The 22,023-nt window shown below is 36.7% G+C and overlaps 1 protein-coding gene across 10 annotated transcripts in view; it reads right to left on the reverse strand.

Annotated features, from left to right (window-relative positions):
- The window catches only part of usp34 (ubiquitin specific peptidase 34), a 264,058-nt gene that overhangs the window by 157,558 nt on the left and 84,477 nt on the right, over positions 1 to 22,023 (reverse strand). For 8 of the 10 annotated variants that reach the window (XR_011355789.1, XM_069931549.1, XM_069931546.1 and 5 more), the window contains 7 exons: positions 19,980 to 20,062; positions 14,064 to 14,218; positions 13,731 to 13,844; positions 11,453 to 11,555; positions 10,588 to 10,747; positions 10,083 to 10,209; positions 6,588 to 6,735 (listed from right to left, as the gene is read on the reverse strand). Coding sequence is in view for 9 of the 10 variants with exons in the window: in XM_069931549.1 (XP_069787650.1) it covers positions 6,588 to 6,735; positions 10,083 to 10,209; positions 10,588 to 10,747; positions 11,453 to 11,555; positions 13,731 to 13,844; positions 14,064 to 14,218; positions 19,980 to 20,062 (890 nt within the window). In the remaining variant the exon portion in view is untranslated. The remainder of the gene's footprint in view (positions 1 to 6,587; positions 6,736 to 10,082; positions 10,210 to 10,587; positions 10,748 to 11,452; positions 11,556 to 13,730; positions 13,845 to 14,063; positions 14,219 to 19,979; positions 20,063 to 22,023) is intronic. The other 2 variants (XM_069931547.1, XM_069931543.1) reach the window with 1 other exon arrangement.

Below are 22,023 nucleotides of genomic sequence, written 5' to 3' on the forward strand. Positions count from 1 at the left end.
GACAGAAGTCTGTGATGGTGCAGAGCAGCAAACAGGTTGTGATGACTTGCCAGAAACATTAAATATTTCTTTGTTGGACCAGAGTTCTAGTGTTAAAATTTAGGGTAATAATTTGTTGTTATCTCAAAAAGATTTTATAGAGAGAAGACGACACAGATCTTGATCTTGCTGAAGTGAGAGATAAAGCTCTACCTGCTGATTAAATTAAGAAAGTGCCAGTTGGATATTATTTCAATGAAGGTGTGTTAATGAGGAAGTGGAAATCACCTGATATCCCTGCCAATGAAGAATGGGCAGCTGTTCACTTAACCTTGGCCCACAGTACACCTTTTGGTGATGATCTTGGGGTAAAGAAAACTATCTATAAAATTATGAAACAATTTTATTGGCCTTATTTGAGGAAAGATGTTGTGGCATTTTGTTGGACCTGTCATACTTGTCAGGTTGTGGGGAATCCTAATCTAGGCCCTTCAGTGGCTCCTTTAAAACCTATTCCTGCTTTTGGAGAACTTTTTTCTAAAGTTATTATGGATTGTGTTGGCCCATTGCCCAAGGTGAAACCTGGAAATGAATATTTGTTAACTATCATGTGTATAGCTTCCAGATTTCCAGAAGCCATACCACTTAAAAATATTAAAGCTAAGACCGTGTCAAGTGCTCTTCTGAAATCCTTCATTTTAGTTGGTTTGCCTAAAGAGATACAATCAGATCAGGGGAGTAATTTTATGTCAGAATTGTTTCAGCAATTAGTTTATCAATCGAGAGCTAAACAAATCCCGTCATCTGGTTATCATTCAGAATCTGAAAGGGCTTTGGAGAGATTCCTTTCAACCCTAAAAACCATGATGAGAACCTATTGTCTCGAGAATGAGAAGGATTAAGATGGTCCATTCCCTTTTGTTTGCAGTGAGAGAGTCTGTACAAGAATCATTAGATTTTAGTTCTTTTGAGTTGGTGTTTGGACATAAAGTTAGAGGACCTTTAATGTTGTTGAATGAACAATGGGTTAATATGGTTGAATTTGTTAGATTATGTTTCAAAGTTTTAAAATCATTTGCAGAAAGTGTGTTAAGATAGTGAGGAGAATTTGAAAGTGGCTCAAGATAAAATGAAAGTTTGGTAAAAATAAAAACGCAAGAGAGAGAATTTTTAAATCAGGGGATTAAGTATTAATTCTGTTCCCAACAAATTCTAATCCTCTTAGAGCAAAATTTTCAGGACCATATGAGACAGAATCCAAGATAAATGAACACATAGATAAACTACATAGTTAAAACACCTGATCGGAGATGCAAAATGCTGAATTGCCATTTCAACATGTTAAAACCTTATTTTGAGAATTTGGATATTAGCCAGAAACAGCCTTCATTAGAAGTACTAGTTGTGGATAAAACTGAAGGGTTTGAGGATCATAAAACATTATAAGCGGTCTCTTGTGAGTCATTCAAACAAAACATTGTTCCAGTTCGTCTATCTAATTCAAGTATTTTGCAGAATTTGGATGAGAAGTTGGCTCATTTGCAGCCTGAGGAAAAGGAACAAAGGAAACAATTAATTTTAAAATTTAAGGATTTGTTTCCAGATGTGACACAGAGATTATAGAAAAGTTAATGCGGTAACAAAGACAGATGCTTATCCTATCCCTAGGGTGAATGATTATGTGGATAAGGTTGGAAAAGCTATATTTTTTACAGTGATGGACTTATTAAAAGGTTACGAGTGTGCTCCCTTAATAGAAAGAGGTAGAGAATTTTCCACATGCGTAACACCATTAGGTTTATATGAATACAGTATTCTACCATTTGGTATGAAGAATGTTCCAGGAACCTTTCAAAGGATGATAGACTCTGTGATTCAAGATTTAGAGCATACAGATATCTAGATTGATGATTTGGTGACAGGGAAGCACATACCTCTGCATTAGAGAAATTGTTCAATAAACCTTCAGAAGCAAAATTTTACTCTAAATTTGGTCATGCAACAGTTACATATCTTGGTTATGTTGTTGGTGAAATAAAATTGGCTTCTGTTCAGGCAAAAGTTCAGACAATTTCTGGGTTAGAAAGCGGTTAGGAGATTTTTTTTAGGAATTGTAGGGTATTATAGAAAACTCGGTAAACCCTTTGCTGTGATCACAATTCCTCTGACTAACCTTTTGAAAAAGGGTGAAAGGTTTATTTGGACAACCATTTGCAGGAAGCATTTAACAAACTAAAAGCCTTTTTATGTCACAAACCTGTGCTGAAGTCATCTGACTTTGAAAAGTCATTTTCTTTAGCAGTTGATGCCAGTGATAAAGCAACAGGAGCTGCTTTATTATATTTAAAAAATGATGAAATAATATTGAACATCCAGTGGCTTAAATATCCAAGAAATTCAATCAGCATCAAGAGAATTATTCTATAATTGAAAAAGAATTACTGTTCCTTATATGGGCTTTGCAACATTTTGAGGTTTGCATTTGAAATGCTATGGAACCAATTATAATTTACACTGTTCATAATCCATTAGTGTCTTTGCGTAAAATGAAATAATAGACGATTGTAAAGTTGGAGTTTGAATTTACAATATAGGCAAAAATAATGTGATTGCTGATTGCCTTTCAAGATGTTGAATTTGCATGTAGTTTCTACAATATTTGTGTGTATTATATATTACATAAGAGTGTAAAATCTACCAGATAAATGGTAAGATTGTAGTTTAAACTTTTGACCTTTTAAAATGCTCATCTGGAATGTCCACCTTCTTCCATAACTGTGGCTTCCCACCACCATTCACAAAGCCCTTACCCGTATCTCCTCCATTTCCCACTCATCTGTCCTGTCCCCCTCTGCCCCCAGATGTAACAAATACAGGATTCCTCTTGTCATTACCTACCATGCCACCAGCCTCCGCATCCAACATATTATCCTCCATAATTTCCGTCAATTACAAACACTACTAGACACATCTTCCCCTCTCCTCTCCGCCTTCTGTAGGGACTGGTCCCTCCATGACTCACTCGTGCACCCCACCGCCTCAACCCGCCCCCCCCGCCCCCAGCTTCTCCTGTAGTCACAGAAAATGTCACGCTTGTGCCCATACCTCCTCCCTCACCATAATTCGGGTACCCAAACAATCCTTTCACATGAAGCAAGACTTCACTTGTGTATCCATGGGAGTGATCTACTGCATCCGGTACTCCGTTTATGGTCTTCCCTACATCAGAGAGACTTGGTGCAGACTGGGAGATTACTTCGCTGAGCACCTTCACTCTGTCCATATGAATGACAGGATCTCCCAATAGCCAACCATTTAAATTTTGGGCCCCACTCCCATACTCACATGTCTGTCCATGACCTCATACTTTCCTCCCAAGACCACCCAGGAATTGGCGGAATAACACTTGATATTTCCATATGGGCATTCATCAACCAGATGACAATTACATTGACTTCTCTGGGTTCTGCTATCCTACTCTCCATTCACCCTCTTCTCTTTTCCCTTTGTTGTCTTTCACTTAGCTCTCCACCCCTGTACAGATCTATCCCTCCTCTCTCTGCTTGTTGTTGTGCCCTCACTCCCTTATCCACCTATTACTTCCTGTCTTTGGGACATGATCCTTCCACTGCTCTCCCCCCAGCATTTTGTTTTGGCACCTGCCAACATTTTTCCATACCCTGATAATGGGCTCAAGTCCAAAAGGTTGGTGATGTATCTTTATCGTTGCTTTTCAAAGTACACTGTTTGACCTGCTGAGTTTCTCCAACATTTTTTTGTACTGCACTCATATTAGTGGCAACATGGATCCATTTCAATTGCCTACTACAGGAACACATCCATGGCAGATGCCATCTCATGCTTCTACAAAAAACCCTGGAACACTTGGTCAGCAAAGATGCATACATAAAGATGCTTTATATCGATTACAGTTCAGCATTCAACATCATTATCCTCTCAAAACCAATCAGCAAACTTCAAGACTGGGCCTCAATATCCCATGGTGAAATTGGATCCTGGATTTCCTCACCTCCAGACGCCAATCCGCCAATCAGTACAGATTGGCAAGAACATCTCCACATTCCCCATCAGCACCAGAGTACCACAAGGTTGCTTAGTTTGACCCCTGCTCTTCACACTCTACACCTATGACTGTGTGGTGGAACAACTACACAATGTACAAGTATGCTGATAATACCACCATAGCAGGCTGTAGAAGGGGTGAGGAGTCAGCTGACAGTAAAGAGATCGAAAACAGCTGAATTGTGTACTAACAACCTTCTACTCAATGTCACCATCACCAAGGAGCTGACTGTGGACTTCCGGATTGTATGGGGAAATAAGGTACTGAGGTTGCATGATAGTGATAATATTGAATGGTGGCACAGGCCTGAAGGGTTAAATGACCTATCCCTGCACCTATATACATTGATTCAATATGTTTCACAGGGTAGATGGAAATAAAACAACAAATACAAAATAGGTATCAACAATTGACAATGAATGAATGAAAACAGGAGTGGAAGCTAGAAACAGAACATAGAAAATTACAGAATAGAACATGCCTTTTGGCCCACAACGTTGTGCTGACCTAGATAAACCTACTCAGCAATCTACCTCACATCCCTGTGCCCGCTACTTGAGCCTCCTCCTCCACCCCTGGCATTACTTTCCCAGGCACCCTCTCCCATTATGCCAAAAATGTTTACATCTGAATTCTCCCCCAAACTTTCCTCCCCTCACCTTATGCAGGTGTCCTCTGGTATTTTCTACTGTTGCCCCAGGAAAAAGGTGCTGGCTGTCCACCCTAGCAATGCCTCTCATAATCATGTAGACCTCTATTCAGTCATCTCTCATCCTTCTTCACTCCAAAGAGACAAGCCCTAGCTCTGTTAACTTTGCCTTTTGAGACACTTTCTTCAAATCAGGCCACATCCTGGTAAATTTCCTCTGCATCCTCTCCAAAGCTTCCACATCCTTCCTGTAATAAGATAACCAGAACTGAACACAATATTCCAAATGCGGTCCAACTATAGTTTTCTAGAACTGCAACCACGAGAACACAAACCAGTCCTCATTGAGCAGTGGAAAGGATAAAGAACTTCAACATCTCTGAAGTTCTATCCTGGGGCATTCATGTTGATGCAATCATGAAGAAGACTTGCCAGTGGCAAACGTCATTGGAAGTTTGGAAAGATTTGGTACATCACCAAAGACCCTTGCAAATTTTGACAAGTGTACCATAGAGCGCATTCTGACAGGTTATGAAGGTGACGAAGCACAAGGCAGCTCCACAGCTAAGAAAGCTCAGCAGCACCTCCTGCAAAGGCTGAGGAAAGTTCATCTCCCACCCTCCATCCTCACTACATTCTACAGAGGATGTATTGAGAGCATTCTGAGCAATTGCATCACTGTCTGGGTTGGAAGCTGAATCACCTCAGACCATAAGACCCTGCAGAGGATAGTGATCAGCGAAAAAGATCATTGGGGGCTCTCTTCCTACCATGACTGACATCTGCAACACACGATGCATGCAGAAAGAATAAACATTGTGAGGGACTTCACACATCCCTCACGTAAACTTTTCTCCCTTCTGCCATTTGGTAGGAGGTACTATAGCACTCGACCCTTACAGTTTTTTCCCCAAAGCCATCAGGCTCCTGAATTCCCAGGACATATATGGATAGTGTACCATGGACTTTCATTGTATATGTCTTAATATTTTAACTTGTATTTATGTAAATCTCCTCCATGATTCTGGAGAAATGCCATCTCATCATTACCGTGCGAGCATGGTGACTTGACTTGAGGAAAAGGCAACAGAGAGTTGTGAACTTATGGGCATTAGTTTTCCCTCCATTAAGGACATCTACAAGAGGCGGTGTCTCAATAAAGCAGCCTTGATCATCTAGGACCCTCACCACACAGGCCATGTCATCTTCATACTGCTACCACCAGGAAGAAGGGAGGTACTGGAGCCTGAAGACAAACAGCCATCAGTACAAAAGCAGCTTCTTCCCCTCTACCATTAGATTTCTGATTGGACATTGAACCACAGACACTACCTCACATGTTTTTCTTCTTTTGCACCAATTTTTTTTAAATAGTGTATTTACATAAATATAATTTATAGAAATTTTGCACCTACAATGTACAATAATGCTGCTGCAAAACATTGAATTTCATGACATGTTCATGACAATAAATTCTGATTAATTACCTCACACCTCTTAACTAATGAAGGCCAGCATACATAAGCCTTCTGAAATACTCTATCAACCTGCACAGCACACTTGAGAAGACTATAGGTTTGAATCCCAAGGCTTCACTGTTCTTACACACTGTTAAGAATTGTCCTTTTACCAAAAAAGACAGAGATGCCAGGTATACCTGCAGGTACAGGTGTAAGACCATGTATAGGAACAGCTGCTGATGCAAAAGGCAAAGTCATTACCGAATATAGAGGTGGAAAGGCAGAGGAAAAGGTCTTAAATGGAGCTCAAAGAAAGCACTCCACAGGAACCAAGGCAAGTAACAGACTATGCTATTCAGAATGATGGGAATAGTGTGATAGTGTGGAATTACACAATTACACAAAGAGCACACACCAGTAAAGTCTCCTTGCCGGCTGCTTTGGCCAAATTCTTGAAGCTGAGCTTGCTGACTCATTTGTTCCTTTTGTAGATTCTCATACCAGTGGGTAACTTCAGCCCTCAAGTCTGCAACTTGGTCACTAGGATACATTTCAATAGTCATCTACAAAGTGAAATGAGTGAAAATAAAATAAATGGTATATTCAATTTTTAAAGCAATTCCACATACCATTTCTAGATTTTAAACATTTTATATTTAATTAGGTGATTAAATATCCTATTTAGCAAATATACAATAACACTGAATGTTAGTAGGAAAAAAGTCAACTACATCCACAATCTTTATGTTAATGGACATTTTAGCAAATATTAAAAAGAAGTCAAAATAATATATGCAAATGAAGAATCTTTTTTGAACAAACTGGAACCACCCATTGATTACTTAAATGGTATGATTAACTGCACTTTAAAGTAAAATAACTAATAATCAAAGAGAGAGATTGCATAATCAAATCCAGACATTATATCAGTTATCTTTTAATATGTAGCTTGTAATTCAAAAGTATTGTACACAATGTAATATTGTGATTTGCTGACAGTACACTGTCTAAATCTATTGCTACAAATAGAAATGAATGCTACATTCTTTTAATGTATTACCAATACTGCCAAACACAGTACAGGTATATGCTGTCCATTCCAAGTTGCCCTTCAGTAAATAAATATACTGCACAGCCATTTCAGAGAGTCAACATTTTGGACATAAGCTACATATAGGCCAGACTGAAAGATATCAGTAGACCAGTTACCAAGGATAGTTTATTACAGATTTTCCCTGACTTACGAACTCAATTGGGACTGAAGGATCCATTGTATCTCAAAATGGATGCAAGTCAGAATTTTGCCCACGCATGTGGAGTACCAACGGCTTAAAGCAAACTTTTTAATCAAATGTTGTATTTCATAAACTATAACAGGGATATAGGGCATGTAGGAGCTAAAATATTCATACGTACTTTGTTAGTCAGTTTGTCAGAGTCCATAGGCTGAGCATAGCCACCTTGACTCCTGTGTGCTTGCGCGCATCTTCGGTTGGTGCGTGCGCAATGGGTCTGTGTGGCGGAGTGCCCTGACAATAATGAATCCGTGCCCTTGACTCTCGCACACGCATCAACCAAACTCCACTACACAAACCCACCGCGTATGCACCAACTGAAGACGTGAATATGCGCACAGAAATCAAGATGGTCGCGCCTAGCCTGTGAACCCCGGGACACTGACTAACAAAGTAAGTACACACATTTTGGTTCTTACATCCCCTGTATCCCTGTTTTCATTTGTTAAATATAATATAAACCACATAAAAGTTATATTTTTTCTTTTATATATTTTTAAAATTCTGTTGCATGTACGATGGACGCAAGTCACGTAGGTTGCAAGTCGGTGAATATCTGTATTTTATTACAGATTATTTAATGAAATTATTTTAAATTCCTCGTTGCTGTGCTGCCGATTGCACATTCCTTAAAGTTACAAATTCAGGCCTCTTGACTACCAGTATGATAATTTAATCATGAGCCATCATTCCTTATAATGACCATTTTCTTGTAAGAGAGTATTTAATGTTAAGTTGGAAAAATAAAACTCTGTCCTTCCACCCTTATTCTCAAAATTTTTGATTCCCTTACTGATTAAAAATGTGTCAGCTTTGATTATGTTAAAGAAATCATCCTCCACTTTCATTATTCCCACTATTTTGAGGCAACAACCTCCGGTCATAAAACCCCAAAATTCAAAATGCTTTAAAAAAGATTGCTTCTAATTTTTCTAACCTCATTGAATAAGACCCAAACTGTTCAATCTTTTCTCATAAGCAAATTCCTTCATATGTGGGGTCATCTTCCTTGAACTGTCTCCAATTATACAATATCTCTCCTTAAAAAAGGACTACAACTGCTCAAAATATTCTAGCGTGATTTCACTAGTGTCAGGTACTGTTGTAATAAGACTTTCCTACGTTCACATTCCAAATCATTGAAATGCAGCAGTCTGACTGCTCTGCATTTCAGGACAAATCTTTCTACACTATCGCTTTCTACAGTCTTTCTTCATCCAAAGTTAAACAAAGCAGCATGCACAAAACTAATGTCTAAAGGAAACAGGGACTGAGAACCTTACATGGACTAACCATTCGAAATCCAAGGAAAAGTAATTTCTCTCTCTTATCAACTTTCCCATTTTTTGAATTCAATTTCCCCCTTAATGTACAAATCAAAAAGCCACACAGAAGATAAACCATTCGGCCTCTACCCTGTATAATGTTTGGTACAATATCGCATATTCTATAGAAAGGTCTTGAAATTTAAGGACAATTAGTACATTTTCATATACATTGCACAACATACATATGCACTGAAATGCTTTCTTGCTGCACTTCAATATATTTTGTAAAAAAAATACATGAACAAAAAATTTGTACACTTAATTAAAAGGAGTCAACAAATACATACACATATTTCAATGTTCTAAAGCATAAAACAGCACAAGGGTGAACTAATACATGACAAAATAGAAATAGACAAACAGCTTTATATCAAAATGCCAACATATTTATAAAGAATTAAGAAAGTCTTAAATAACTCCACAAATGAATAATTTAGGATCTAAAAACAATTTGGAGATAAAGGTTAATTACTTCATTTTTGAGATCAGCTTGCAATTGATATACATGTTTTGTCAAGACTTTCAGGATTTATAGCAACCTGCAAACCTGTGTCAGGGTAGGTAGGGGAATAAAAGCTAAACCGAACGCCATTTCTGCTTTGAGCTGGATTAGATTTTTAATCTTCCAATTTAGTCATTCTATTTCCAACAGAAAAGTAGTCTTAAAATAAGAAAAATATATTGAAAATGCTTATTAAAATAATTGCATTTTCTACATCAACAGAATGTTCATTTGCAATCAGTTGATCTATCTGACTGGAACTGGAGTTAATCGTTACTGTCATTCAATCAGTTCATGGTTAATATCCAAACTCCAGGATAGATAATGCACCTGCATATGAAGTAACCAAGAATGGCCTCAATTGTATTGCTCTCACTGACAATTTTCCTGTTAGCAAGCACTGTCACTGATGCAGACTTGGCCAGCACTGATTAAACTGGACCCCAGGCAGAGGGTACAGCAGGGCAGGGATTAAGCTACAATGTGAAGTTCCACAATGTTAGTGGGATTTCTTTTCAAAAATAACATGCAAATCTGCATCATCTCTGAACTTTTAACTAAAGTAACATCTTACTTTTTTATTATATTTTCTGGAGAAGGAAATAAAACAAGAACACTGCACAGTGTCCTTGAACAGAATGATGAAGTTAGTATAAAGATGTTGTGCAGAGCATTACAGCAACTAAATTTGTTTACCTAAACAAATACATTTGGTCCAAACCATACAATTTAGTCCATACTATAGCTTTGTACTACTTGGGAACAACTCACAAAAGTTTAATTACCTTGTCAGGCAGCCCTGCTGGTTGACAAACAATTCGTAATGGTAAGGACTGCTTATCACTAAGAGCTTTTAAATGACTGCTAATACCTGTTCCCTCTATCTGCCACTGCCGTAAATGGTATGCAAACCTATGGAACAATGAAAAGTAAAATGGCAATTACCTTCTTATATTGTACCTCAACAAAAAAATTTAAATCCTGCATTACGATTTTAAACGTGTTTGATTTTTTTAATGTCTAAACAATTTATATTAAATATTTATTACAATAAAAATATTTCCACAACTTTAATGAAGATTGCCAAAGTCCACAACATAATTTTCATTGGAATTCATACATTTTATTAGTTCCAAGATTTAAGTAAATGTATGAATTATGTACGAAATGTATGTTACAAGTGTATGTAAGAAAAGAGGATCATCCACCAGTCTGTTGGCAAACGAAAGAGAAAGGATATAAAAATCAAAAGGTAACCATTAAGAAAATTATATTTAAACATTTATTTACCTTCTCCTAAATGCTTCCAGGTGTGTTTTCAGCATCAAAAGCCCCCTTTCAATGATAGTAAGACTGGATTGTGATTCTTTCTCAAGATTTTCTGATGCCATCATGAGGCTCTCCATACACTTACTAATAAATTCTTGTTCCTTCTCCAAACCAGTTTTACCTGTAATAATTGCAAACTCATTTATTTGTACTTATTTCAAATAATTCTTAGACAATGTAAATAAATAGTGATTAAGTTAAATTCATAAATTAAGTAATTTGATGTTAAGAATTTATCAGGTTTCTATTTTCAACTGGAAGATATAACCAGAAATGGCACAAAGGAATCACTCTGAAATGTTTAACTATGCAAGTTAGATAAACAGCTGTTTTATTACATCAATAAGATAGTAAAAGAATTATTGAAAGTATATTATATTGTATTTTCTCTCAATCAAAAGTGATATTTTGAACAATGGGAAAATGACAAAAAGATGGCAAAGTAGTAAGGAGTTGAATTTTTTGATATTTCAAGTGATCTCTGTTCCTCTCCAAATTATGCTGAAGAATATGGCCTTTCTTAATTGTCAATTATGTTTTTATCTCCATTTTAATCTATTATCTTCTGATATGTCTTAACTCCTTCTTTCACTGATACCTTATGCTCTTATACTGCTTTTGTTTCTTTTCTTTCAGCAAGATGCTAGATGGTTTAGTATGCTATGAAGGGAGAGCACGAGGAATTGCAGGTTCCAGAAGAAATGTAGCACATCATTCCCACTCTCAACTGTTCCCTAACCCTTTATTTTGTTCAGCACCACACAGTTTCAACTAAATAAGCGTTACAAGCCATTAATTTAAAAATATTGAAAATAAAAAATCTTACCATTAATATAATACGAATTGATGTACTGGATTGCTGCTCGACTAACATCAGCTGTTTGAGCTCTTAATGCAATGCCCCAGAGTTGATCCATCCCACAAAGCTGCTTGAGGAAAAAAGTTAACATTCTGTTTATCATCATTATAATATGTACCAACATAGAATGGCAGAGTAGGCATTCAATTAGCAAAATGTGTTCATGGTCATAAAAAAGTTTTAACTGCCGAAAAGCAGTGTCAGACCACATAGCTGTTACTTTCAACCTATCCCTGCCTTGCTCCCCTAACAAATCTTGTCTTCCTATACTCTATTCCCATTACATTAACTCGTGGACTGCTAATAAATTCTCAGGTCCTTATAGCAGTTCCAAATAGCGTCACCTTCCCACCACCATACTGAGGAACTTACCGTAAATATTCGTGTATAATGCTTTCCATGTATTATGCGACAAACCCACCCCCCCCATTTTTGAGGGGAAAAATGGGGAATAGTTTTACCCATGTACAATACGACCCCCTCCCCTCACCCGCCCAATTTGCGATGTTGTCTCTCACGACCCCTCACCTCACCCACCTGAGTAGCGCTGGCATCTCTTCAGCCCAAGTTGTGAGTTGCAGAAAAAAATTAAATTTTACTCCCGTGTATAATGCGACCCCCACCCCCAATTTTTGAGGGGAAAAAAGGTTCGCATTATACTCGAATATTTACGGTACTTCCCTATATAATACTAGCTGTTTTCCTATCATGAATGCTGTAGCCTCACAAAGTGAAAAAACCTAAGCTTAAGTCTGCCAAAGCCCTGAGGAGGGAGTGTAGGATAGTTGAACGAAAGTAGAAGCAGGATAAACTACAAATTTCCCCACAAAATTTTGAAAAACAACCTGCACATATACCAAGAAACAGTAAAAGTCAAAAGAACAAAATATTTTGCTAACCTAATTTACAACAACTCTCATAATCCCAAGGTCTTGTTCAGTACCATCAACTCAGTCATTGGTTTCACACCTAATCCCAACTATGATACGTCTCTTAACAGATGCAAAGAATTTAAAAAAATTCTTCATAAACAATTTCTTTGCTGGTTGCTTGAGGCTGCCAGTTGCTTGAATTTTGGATACCATGGGTTTACTGCATTACTTTTCCAAAGCTCTTCTAACACACATCAATGTGCAGTTACCATTACATGTGTAATTTTCTCAAGAATGTGGCTGTTGATTTCACTAGAACTTGGAAGAAATTTAAAGTAAAATTCAGCCCACTCAAGATCTCTCCAAATTCCTTTGTTCTATTACATTTATTTTGCTTTCTACAAATAACTCAGTAAACACAAAAAAAACAATTCCCATTTGAAAGCGAATCTGATTCACTCAATAGTTATTGTAAATTTGACCTGGTTACATAAAATATCCATCAAATGTCTCTTCAAACTTCTCTGTTCAAAGAAAAATAATCCGAGCCTCACATCAGTACATCTCCAAGTTGCTTTTGGCAACTTGGATATTCTTCTTGTAATTATATGCTCTGAATTAATCTTTCAAGTAAAGTTTGTGCCCAACTTGTGAATGCAGAGATTTGTGACAAGTTCCTTTCTGTTGTCCTGCATGCCTCTAGAACAAAACTCAGGTGTTACATGCTGAGGAAACATCATCAGTTCATCATCATATTTGAATTTTTAGGACTTTCCCCACAGGCATTTGGTTTAAACTGTGTATATTAGTTTAAACCAACATTCCTCATTCTTCCTTTCCAATGCAAATTTCACACATAACTGATGAAATCTAATGCTATTTACCTATGCATTATTATGCGTGTACACTTCTACAGTCTGTTTTACTTCATTTACAAGTTTGGCATTATTGATAAACTTGAAATAAAACATTTACTTCTAGATTCATCATTTATTTCATAAAAAGCCATGGACTAATAATGAGGCCAAAACATTCAGATGGACACTTCCTTCCAATCTGAAAAATAATTTGTCTCCAATAATTCATGCTTTCTATACTTCTTTGTCAATTAATTCAAAATATTGTATCACAAATATACTATTTCTAATTTCCAAGTGTTTAGTATTCTAACAAAAGACAATGTCAGGTATTTTAGGTGCAGATTCCATATCTATAAATACAATAATAAAAACTATTGCAACCAATACGTGGAACTTCAACAAGCTTTGAAATCATTGGATGTGGCAACTGGGTTGAGAAAGTGGTTTATAAGTTGTACATAATTTTTGGTTTTGTACGATTTTGAAAGAATTAAAATTATATTTTTTTCTCACCTCTGAACTGGAACCACCATCATAAGTGCTGGTTGCAAGCCGAGCCAAATTGCACAAATGCTGGAATAGATTTAAACCGGTCATACTGATAGTTTCTGGTTTTAACTGTGGCATCTGAAGTATATAAACATATAATTTGACAGAATGAGAAAACAAGTAAAATTGTCACCCATAAATTACTCAAATTATAACAAGACAAAATCTTTTACAAAATATTTAGCACACTATCCACCTATTTCATCTTTACTAACATTTCATCCCTTTATAAACGCCTCTCAAGTATGAAGAAAATCCTGCAGGTTTGCAGGATATAATCAATACTTTTTAACCAACCTTTTCTAAAAATAAATGTTTGTATGTCTCCATGCCCATTGCATGCTGGTCTTTACTGCGAACCTGATTTAGGAACCAATGTAATGCGTCATCATAGCATTCAGGATCCTCCACAAGGCAGTGCCATAAAATATCCACTTGATCAAGACTTAGTCCTAAGGTTAAAAAGCAGAGATATTTCAGCTGAAATTCTTGAGAAGAAATAGAAAATATTTTAAACATTAATTTCAAAGGTTAAGTGGAAAACAGATGTTTCTGTTGACATAATGTTTAAAATTAAAAATTACACAGTAGCACACAATCATTCAAAATTTACAATTTCATAAGACAATAATTGGTGCCTTTCATAAACATTTTGATAAAAACAGCTTGATGACAAAAACAAGGAAATCTATAAAAGCATTGTGGCAAAATTCAAAATTTAGTGTTTAACAGATCCAAGTAAAATGATCTGGCCAGTCTTAGCTTATTGTCGAAGTCCTATGATTCCTTTCCCCTCAAGTACCTTGGAAGCACTGCTGGATTCAATGAAATGATGATGGATGAGCCAAATTTCTTTAGATCACTTTATTTGAACTCAAAAATTTGATCAAAACTAATACAAGATGAAATTCCTTCAACTTAGCCAAAACTAACTCAAAGTTAATAGATGCATGACTTATTCCAGCAATTTATAATCCAGGTATAAGAGAATTAGGGCCAAATTTTGGATAATTAGTGATGAAAGAATACCAGACAAGCAATACAATATAGGTGGGCAATGATTCTTTCTGGATAAAAAAAAATTATGGTAAATGAAAGAATCACAACACAGAAACAAAGTTCCTGCTGCTCTGGAAAATTCACTTTGGTAGTAACAACCTAGTAATACTGACATGATCAACTCCAATGTAAAAGTCCATCAAAATATTCCAAAGAAGAAATATTTGAAGAGAAAAATGACACAACTGTGGCTGACAAGTCAAAGCCAAAATAAAAGTAAAGGGCATATAAGGAAGAAAAAATGAAGATAGAGGGCTGGGAAGCTTTTAAAAGCTTACAGAAGGCAACTAAGAAGATCATTGGGAAGGAAAAGATTAACTTTAAAAAGAGGCTAGCTAGTAATAACAAAAAGGATACTAATGTGGCAGCTCGCCACGGCAACGATCAAGCCAGTGCTCCAGGCAGCAAGCACAACCAAAGGCCAGCAGCCCACGCAGCGGCACTGGCCCCAACAAGCGAACTGGTGGGTGAACAGCAAGGGCAGCTTCAAGGCCAGTGACCCCAAATGGCATTGGCCTTGCTGTGCAGCCAACAGACAGATTTTTCATCTCTTTGCAGTGTGACTCAATGTTTTTACTGATGAGACCAACTACTATTGTGTCATCTACCATCTTGATGAAACTGTTGGAGCTGGATCTGGCAATGCAATCATGGGTCAGTAGAATGAACATGAGTGGACTGAGCATAGAGCCCTGAGGTGCGCCAGTGCTCAGTGTGACAGTGCTCAATATTCTGTTACCGACCCAGAAAGACTGCGGTCTTTCCGTGAGGAAGTCCAGGATCCAGTTACAGAGAGGACAGTTTCTCCACCAGCCTCTGGGTAATGATTGCATTAAATACTGAGCTGAAGTCAATGAACAGCAGCCTGGTGTATGAGGCATTGTTCTCCTGGTGGGCCAGATGAAGTGAAGCGACAAGGAAAAAGCATTGTGGAATGGTTTCTTCTATAGACAAATTGAAATGGGCCCAACATCTCTGGGAGGTGTGCTTTGATGCATTCCATCACCAGACGCTCAAAGCATTTCATAATGGTAGAGGTAAGTGCCAGAAGGCGGTAGTCAATGAGGCCTGTTATTTTGCCCTTTTGGGTACCAGTCTGATGGTGGATGCCTTGAAGTACATTAAGAATTAAACAAAAAGCAAGAGTATTTAGGACCTACAGAAAATGACACTAGAGAAATTATAATGGGAGACTAGGCGATGGCTGAGGAACTGATTGAGTATGTTGCATCAGACTTCATTTTGGAAGACATTAGCGGTATTTCAGACTTCCTTTTTTTAAAAAAATATTTAAAATTTTTCCAAATATGCATGATCAATTCAACATATTAATATAAAATACAAACAAATAACAAACTAAAATTACATACATGATGGTACAGTATATAGCCCCCCCACCCAAAAGCCTTCCTCTCCCCAAATTCCCCCCCACCCTCAGAATAATCAGTATGAGAATAGTTATAGAAAAGGAAAAAAAGACTGCCAGGATTGCACAGAGGAATATCTTCCAACATACGTACTTTACCAAAAAATTTTAATACATTCTAGAGGAGATTTCTCGTGGGTTCAGAGGTACAGAAAGCTCAACATTATATTTTTAAACCTAATGTTTGGGTATAGGGGCTCCAAATTTGTAGAAACACGGTATTTTTATTTTTTCAATTATATGTAATTTTTTTCCTAAAGGGATACAACTTTGAATTTCTGCATTCCATTGTGCCATACTCAAATGAATATCTGATTTCCAAGTAACTGCAATACATTTTCTTGCGATTTTTACAAACTCTAAATGGTACATTGACAATTTTAATTTAGGTCTTGATCCTTCAATATTTCCTAATTAAAAAAAATGTTCTTTTACAGAAATACAACACCTGTATATTTGATCCAAAAAGTTTGCTAATTCCAACCAAAAAGGTCTTACCTTGGAACAGGATCAAGTTGAATGTAAAAAAGTTCCTATTTCTTCGCCATATCTGAAATGTTGATCTGATAAGTGTGATTTCAACCTATTCAACTTTTTGTGGTCTAAGATATAACTGATGTAGGAAATTATATTGAACTAATCTATATCTTACATTAATAGTATTAGTCATACAATCTCTACAAAGATCCGCCCATCTTCACTCATCAAATGTGACATTTAAATTCAGTTCCCATCTCTGTCTAGATTTATGAACTCTATGTTTAGAAGTTTCTGACTGTAGTAAAGTAAATTTCTTAACAATTCCTCTTCTGTTAAGAATATCTACTTCATTTCAGACAGGTAGTAACATGGTTAGTCCTAACTTATCTCTCAAATATGCCCTCACCTGAAAGTAACAAGAGTATTTTGGGGTATTCCATGTTTATTTTTCAATTGTTCATATGTCATTAATTGATCTCTTTCATAACAACCTTCAACATATAATCCCCTTACAAAACCAACAATTGATTGTCTTTTGAAAATTATGTAAAGGAATTTTGGGTCAAAGGCATTTTAGGTGATATATACCCTCTTATACCAATTTCATCATTTATTTTATTCCACATATTAATCAGATGTTTCAACAATAGTGTTTCTTTTTCTCTAACCATCAGTCTTGCATCCCATTTATATATAAATTATTCTAATTTTCTCTCTCCATATTTATTCATTTCTATTTTAACCCATGCCAATTTTTCTTTTCTTTCAAAAAGTATGCAAGAAACTTAATTTGTGCTGCACAATAATTTTTGGAATTAGGAAGTTTCAGCCTTCCAATTCATATGTCCATGTTAACCTCTCTATAGACACTCTTGACATTTAACCTTTCCAGAGTAATTTCTTTATATGTTTATTCAGTTCTTGAAAAAAAGAGGTATTAAAATAGGTAATGTTTGGAAAAGATACTATATTCTTGGGAATATATTCATCTTAATACAATTAACTCTTCCTACTAGAGTTATAGGTAAATTAATCCATTTTTTAAAATTTTCAACTTTTTTAATGGTAAATAGTACAATTTATACAATTATTTAAATTATTATCTGCATGAATCCTTAAATATTTAATACCACCCTTCAGCCATTTAAACTGAGTATGTGCCTGATTACATCACCACATGTCAGGCATGTGATTCGTGCTTTTAAAAGATTGCGCGCTTTCTGAACAGTAAATCCATTTGATTTACTGAAGAATCACCTTGTGTGGTTATTTCATCATGCCTACTGTGATTCCAGTGGCCACAATTGGCGACCCCGAAGTGTCCAAAAATATATTTTTGGAGAAACATGGATTCTGCAGCCATTCCTGTGAAGCTGCCTCCTTTCTGGACACCTGAGCCTGAACTACAGTTCCAGCAGGGTGATCCACAATTTCACCTTCGCAAAGTTGAGTTGGACACCACTCATTATTACCATCTTGTGAGTGCCCTGGACCAGGCTGTCACTAAGAGGGTCAGTGACTTCCTACGGGATCCACCATGTTCCAGCAAGTATGACGTTTTAAAAGTACTTTTATTGCACATATATGGTATGTCCCATAGGGAAAGAGCAACAAAGCTACTACACCTCAGTGGGTTGGGAGATCGCACCCTTTCAGAACTAATGGACAAAATGCTGTTCCTGGCATCTAGTGAAAGTTCCAATCTTCTATTCAAACAGCTCTTGTTGGAACAAATGCCAGATGATAATAGGCTCTTGTTATCCAAGTGTTCATTCGAAGACCAAGAGCTGTAGCAGCAGAGGCAGACGTTCTATGGCTGGCTAAAAAAGACTGCAAGGAAAAATAACTCTGCATAACCAATCCCTCCACTCTCGACCCCATGTCACACTCTCGACCCCATGTCACACTCTCGACCCCATGTCACACTCTCGACCCCATGTCACACTCTTGACCCCATAGCTAGAATGGTGAACCTCTGGTATTTGCTGCCACAGGCAACTGTGGCGCCCAAGTCATTGGGTGGATTTAAGGCAGTGATTGAGAGGGCATCAGAAGTTATGCGGAGCAGGAAGGGGATGGGGTTGAGTGGGATAATAGATCAGCTCATGATGGAATGACCCACTTCTGCTCCTATATCTTATGTCATTATAATCAATTTTCCCTGAAAGATCTTTTGAAATAAGTTTACTCATTTATTACTTCTTATAAAATATATGATCTGAAATGGGCAGTTCTTATATTGGTTTCATGATACATAAACTTAAGAAACTGTTCCTTATTCATCTAAACCAAGCTGATTTCCTGATTACTGCTGCTATGTCATCTTTTACCTTTATCGCTGCCTTCCTTTTCATTTCCACATTTCTTTCTCAATATAGAATTCCCAACCATGATGGCTGTGAATCCCAAATTACTTCTATCTGGTTTCCGGTAATTGTCTCGCACACAAGACTCATCCTTGATCATCGATAAATTCAACAGTCACCCAACAAGTGTGACTGCTTCTTAGGTCAAGTTATCCAGATAACTATTCCACACCTCACCCCACCCCCATCCCACCTTGAATCCATTGTAATGCTTTCAGTGCAGCAACCAATTCAAAGTCCTTTAAAATGAAAAGATTGACAACAGATATAATTGCCTGTGAACTTGGCAACACCCACAAATTGTAACTGAAGCACATCATCATACATATCCTTCAAAAGGTTTATTTTGGGGCAGATTTTGTGGTCAATGGTCAGACATTCCCATTCACAGCTGATCCCCAGCCCAAGTTGGATGCATCCCTGTGAATTCCTCAACAGAATCTGCAGTGTGACTGTGGAAAAATGTGGTGACTGCCAAAATGTTGACCAATTATCAACTTAGATCACTTTCACCCACCTTACTAATGAAATCAATGGACTGCTGAGTTTATGCATGAATAGGTAGAAATCTAAAACTTATTTGTAATAGGTCTGTCTGAAATCTTAATTAGTTTACTCACTTGTTTATTTTTAATTTCAAATATTAATAACTTTAGGTAAGCAGAGCCCATTTATTATTTCTATTTCTACATCAATATGATTGCCCTGTTTATAGGACAGTACAAAACTATATATTGCAGTATTCATGCTCTGGAAACCTTAACAACTTCCTATCAACAGAGGAGTTTATGTAAATTAGCAACATGTGGTTAATTACACTACTGCATAATGTATTCACAAAAGTAACTTTTCATCATCACAGGCGTAAATCAAATTACATACTAAAATGGTCTGGGGATCCAAGTGTTGAAAAAACGCATGTCAGAAACTGCAGGCGAACTTGCACCTCAGCACCGTGACCATACCTATATTGAAAAGATCAGCAGAAACAATGTTGAGAAAATAAGAAAACACTAAGCAGTTCACACATTGCTACTTTTAAGATTCCTACATTTTTCAATTACCAAAATAATGCAGTTAACAAGAAAGACACTAATGAATGTTCAGATTAATTTCAAAATTTCTTTAAGAATTTTAAAACATAACCAAAAACATGCAACATAATAAACTGGATACCTTTCTTGGTTGTGGCTTTAAGACCATCCCAAAATGAATGAACTCCCCAAGTTTTTTTTTAATTGACATAAAACAACTGTTTTACACATTATAGAAATCACAAGCTTCACCCTGGCTTTGCTGGTTTAAAATTAAGAGGTGCCAGATGATCAACAATGTGGTACCTTTATTCAAGATGGGTAGTAGGGACAAGTCAGGTAATTACAGACCAGAAAATCCAACATTAGTGTCAGATTGATTATTGGAAAAGACCTTGAAGGGCAGGATTAATCTTCATTTCAAGAGGAAGAAATTCATCAGAGATAGTAAGTAGATTTTTTTTGAAAAGGGGATTATATTTTTCAAGATGAATGCTGACTGCATCAATTAGGCTAGTACAGTTAACATTAGCATCAGAAAACCCTTTCACAAGGGTTCATGAGGGAGACTGGTCCAAAAAGGACATGGAATCAATGGCAAAATGGAAAATTGGATCCAACATTGGCAGTGGAAGATGATCCTATGTAATACTTCTTACTTGAAGCCTCTGACCATAAGAACCAAATGGATCTTTCCTGGATCCAGTATTGTTTGTTTTATATATTCAATATATGGAAGTGAACAAAATACACAAAGATTGGTGGCGCTGCTGTAAGTGAGAAGGGTAGTCTTTAGCTACAGAATAATATTGATAAGTTGGTATGATTGGCAGAGGAAAAATAGATATAATTTAATCCTGATAGATGTGACATGATACATTTTGCAAGGAATAAAAGGATAGCATGCACATAATGCAAGAACAGAAAGGTTACTGTATACATTAGTTGAGCTACAACTGGAGTACTGTGTTCAGATTTAGTTACCACATTTGAGAAAGAATGTGTTTTCACCAGAGGGATTGCAGAAGAGATTCACCAGAATGTTATCTGGGATGAGTTTTCCAAAGTGTGGGGAGAATCTAGATCAGCCGGATTTGTATTTGCTGGAGAAGGGAAGACTTAAGTAGTTCCTAAATGACATATATCAAAGAGACATTCCCCTTAGCCAGTGTCTACAACCACAGAGCAAAGGGTTAGAAAGGATTTGAGGGGGAAAATAATTATCTAAAGGCTAATTTAAATGTAGAACACACTGCCAGAGGTGATGGAGGGAGTTACTCTCACAACATTATAGTATTTAGATAAACATCAGAAAAATCATGGCATGGAAAACTATGGGTCAAATGCTGGGAAGTGCGATTAACATGGATCAGAATTTGATGCCAGCATAGCTGAGTTGCATAAATGTGTATAGTTGCTATAAAGGATAATTTAGGAGATTTTTTTCCTGTCATGTCAAGCAAACATGACAGCAAACCATTCAATTAGTATGGCTTTCTGTGATTAATATCCTATTTAAAGTTCTAAAAAAGGATTGAAAGAACTTCTCCAATCATGACCAAATATTGACCAGCCCAAAGATGAGGTGAAACCCAAGATAAAGGTAATAGGAGACTGAAGATGTTGTAACCTTGTAGGTCTGGCAGATCTATGGAGACAGAGAAATTATTGGCGTTTCAACTCTGGTGTACAGAATGCTCACCTCTTTATACTGGATAATCAGTATAAAGAGATGAGCAAGAGGGGTATGGAAAAAAGTGGAACTAGGGATATCAAGTTGTCAAAGAAAAATTTCATCATGTTTACTTTTTCAGCCCACCTACACAAAATTACAAAAATCTGTGAGTACAGTTTTCACACATTTGTCCTTCCATAATCATTATTGGAAGGGG

The sequence above is a fragment of the Narcine bancroftii genome, chromosome 4, assembly GCF_036971445.1.
Source record: "Narcine bancroftii isolate sNarBan1 chromosome 4, sNarBan1.hap1, whole genome shotgun sequence".
Lineage (NCBI taxonomy): Eukaryota > Metazoa > Chordata > Chondrichthyes > Torpediniformes > Narcinidae > Narcine > Narcine bancroftii.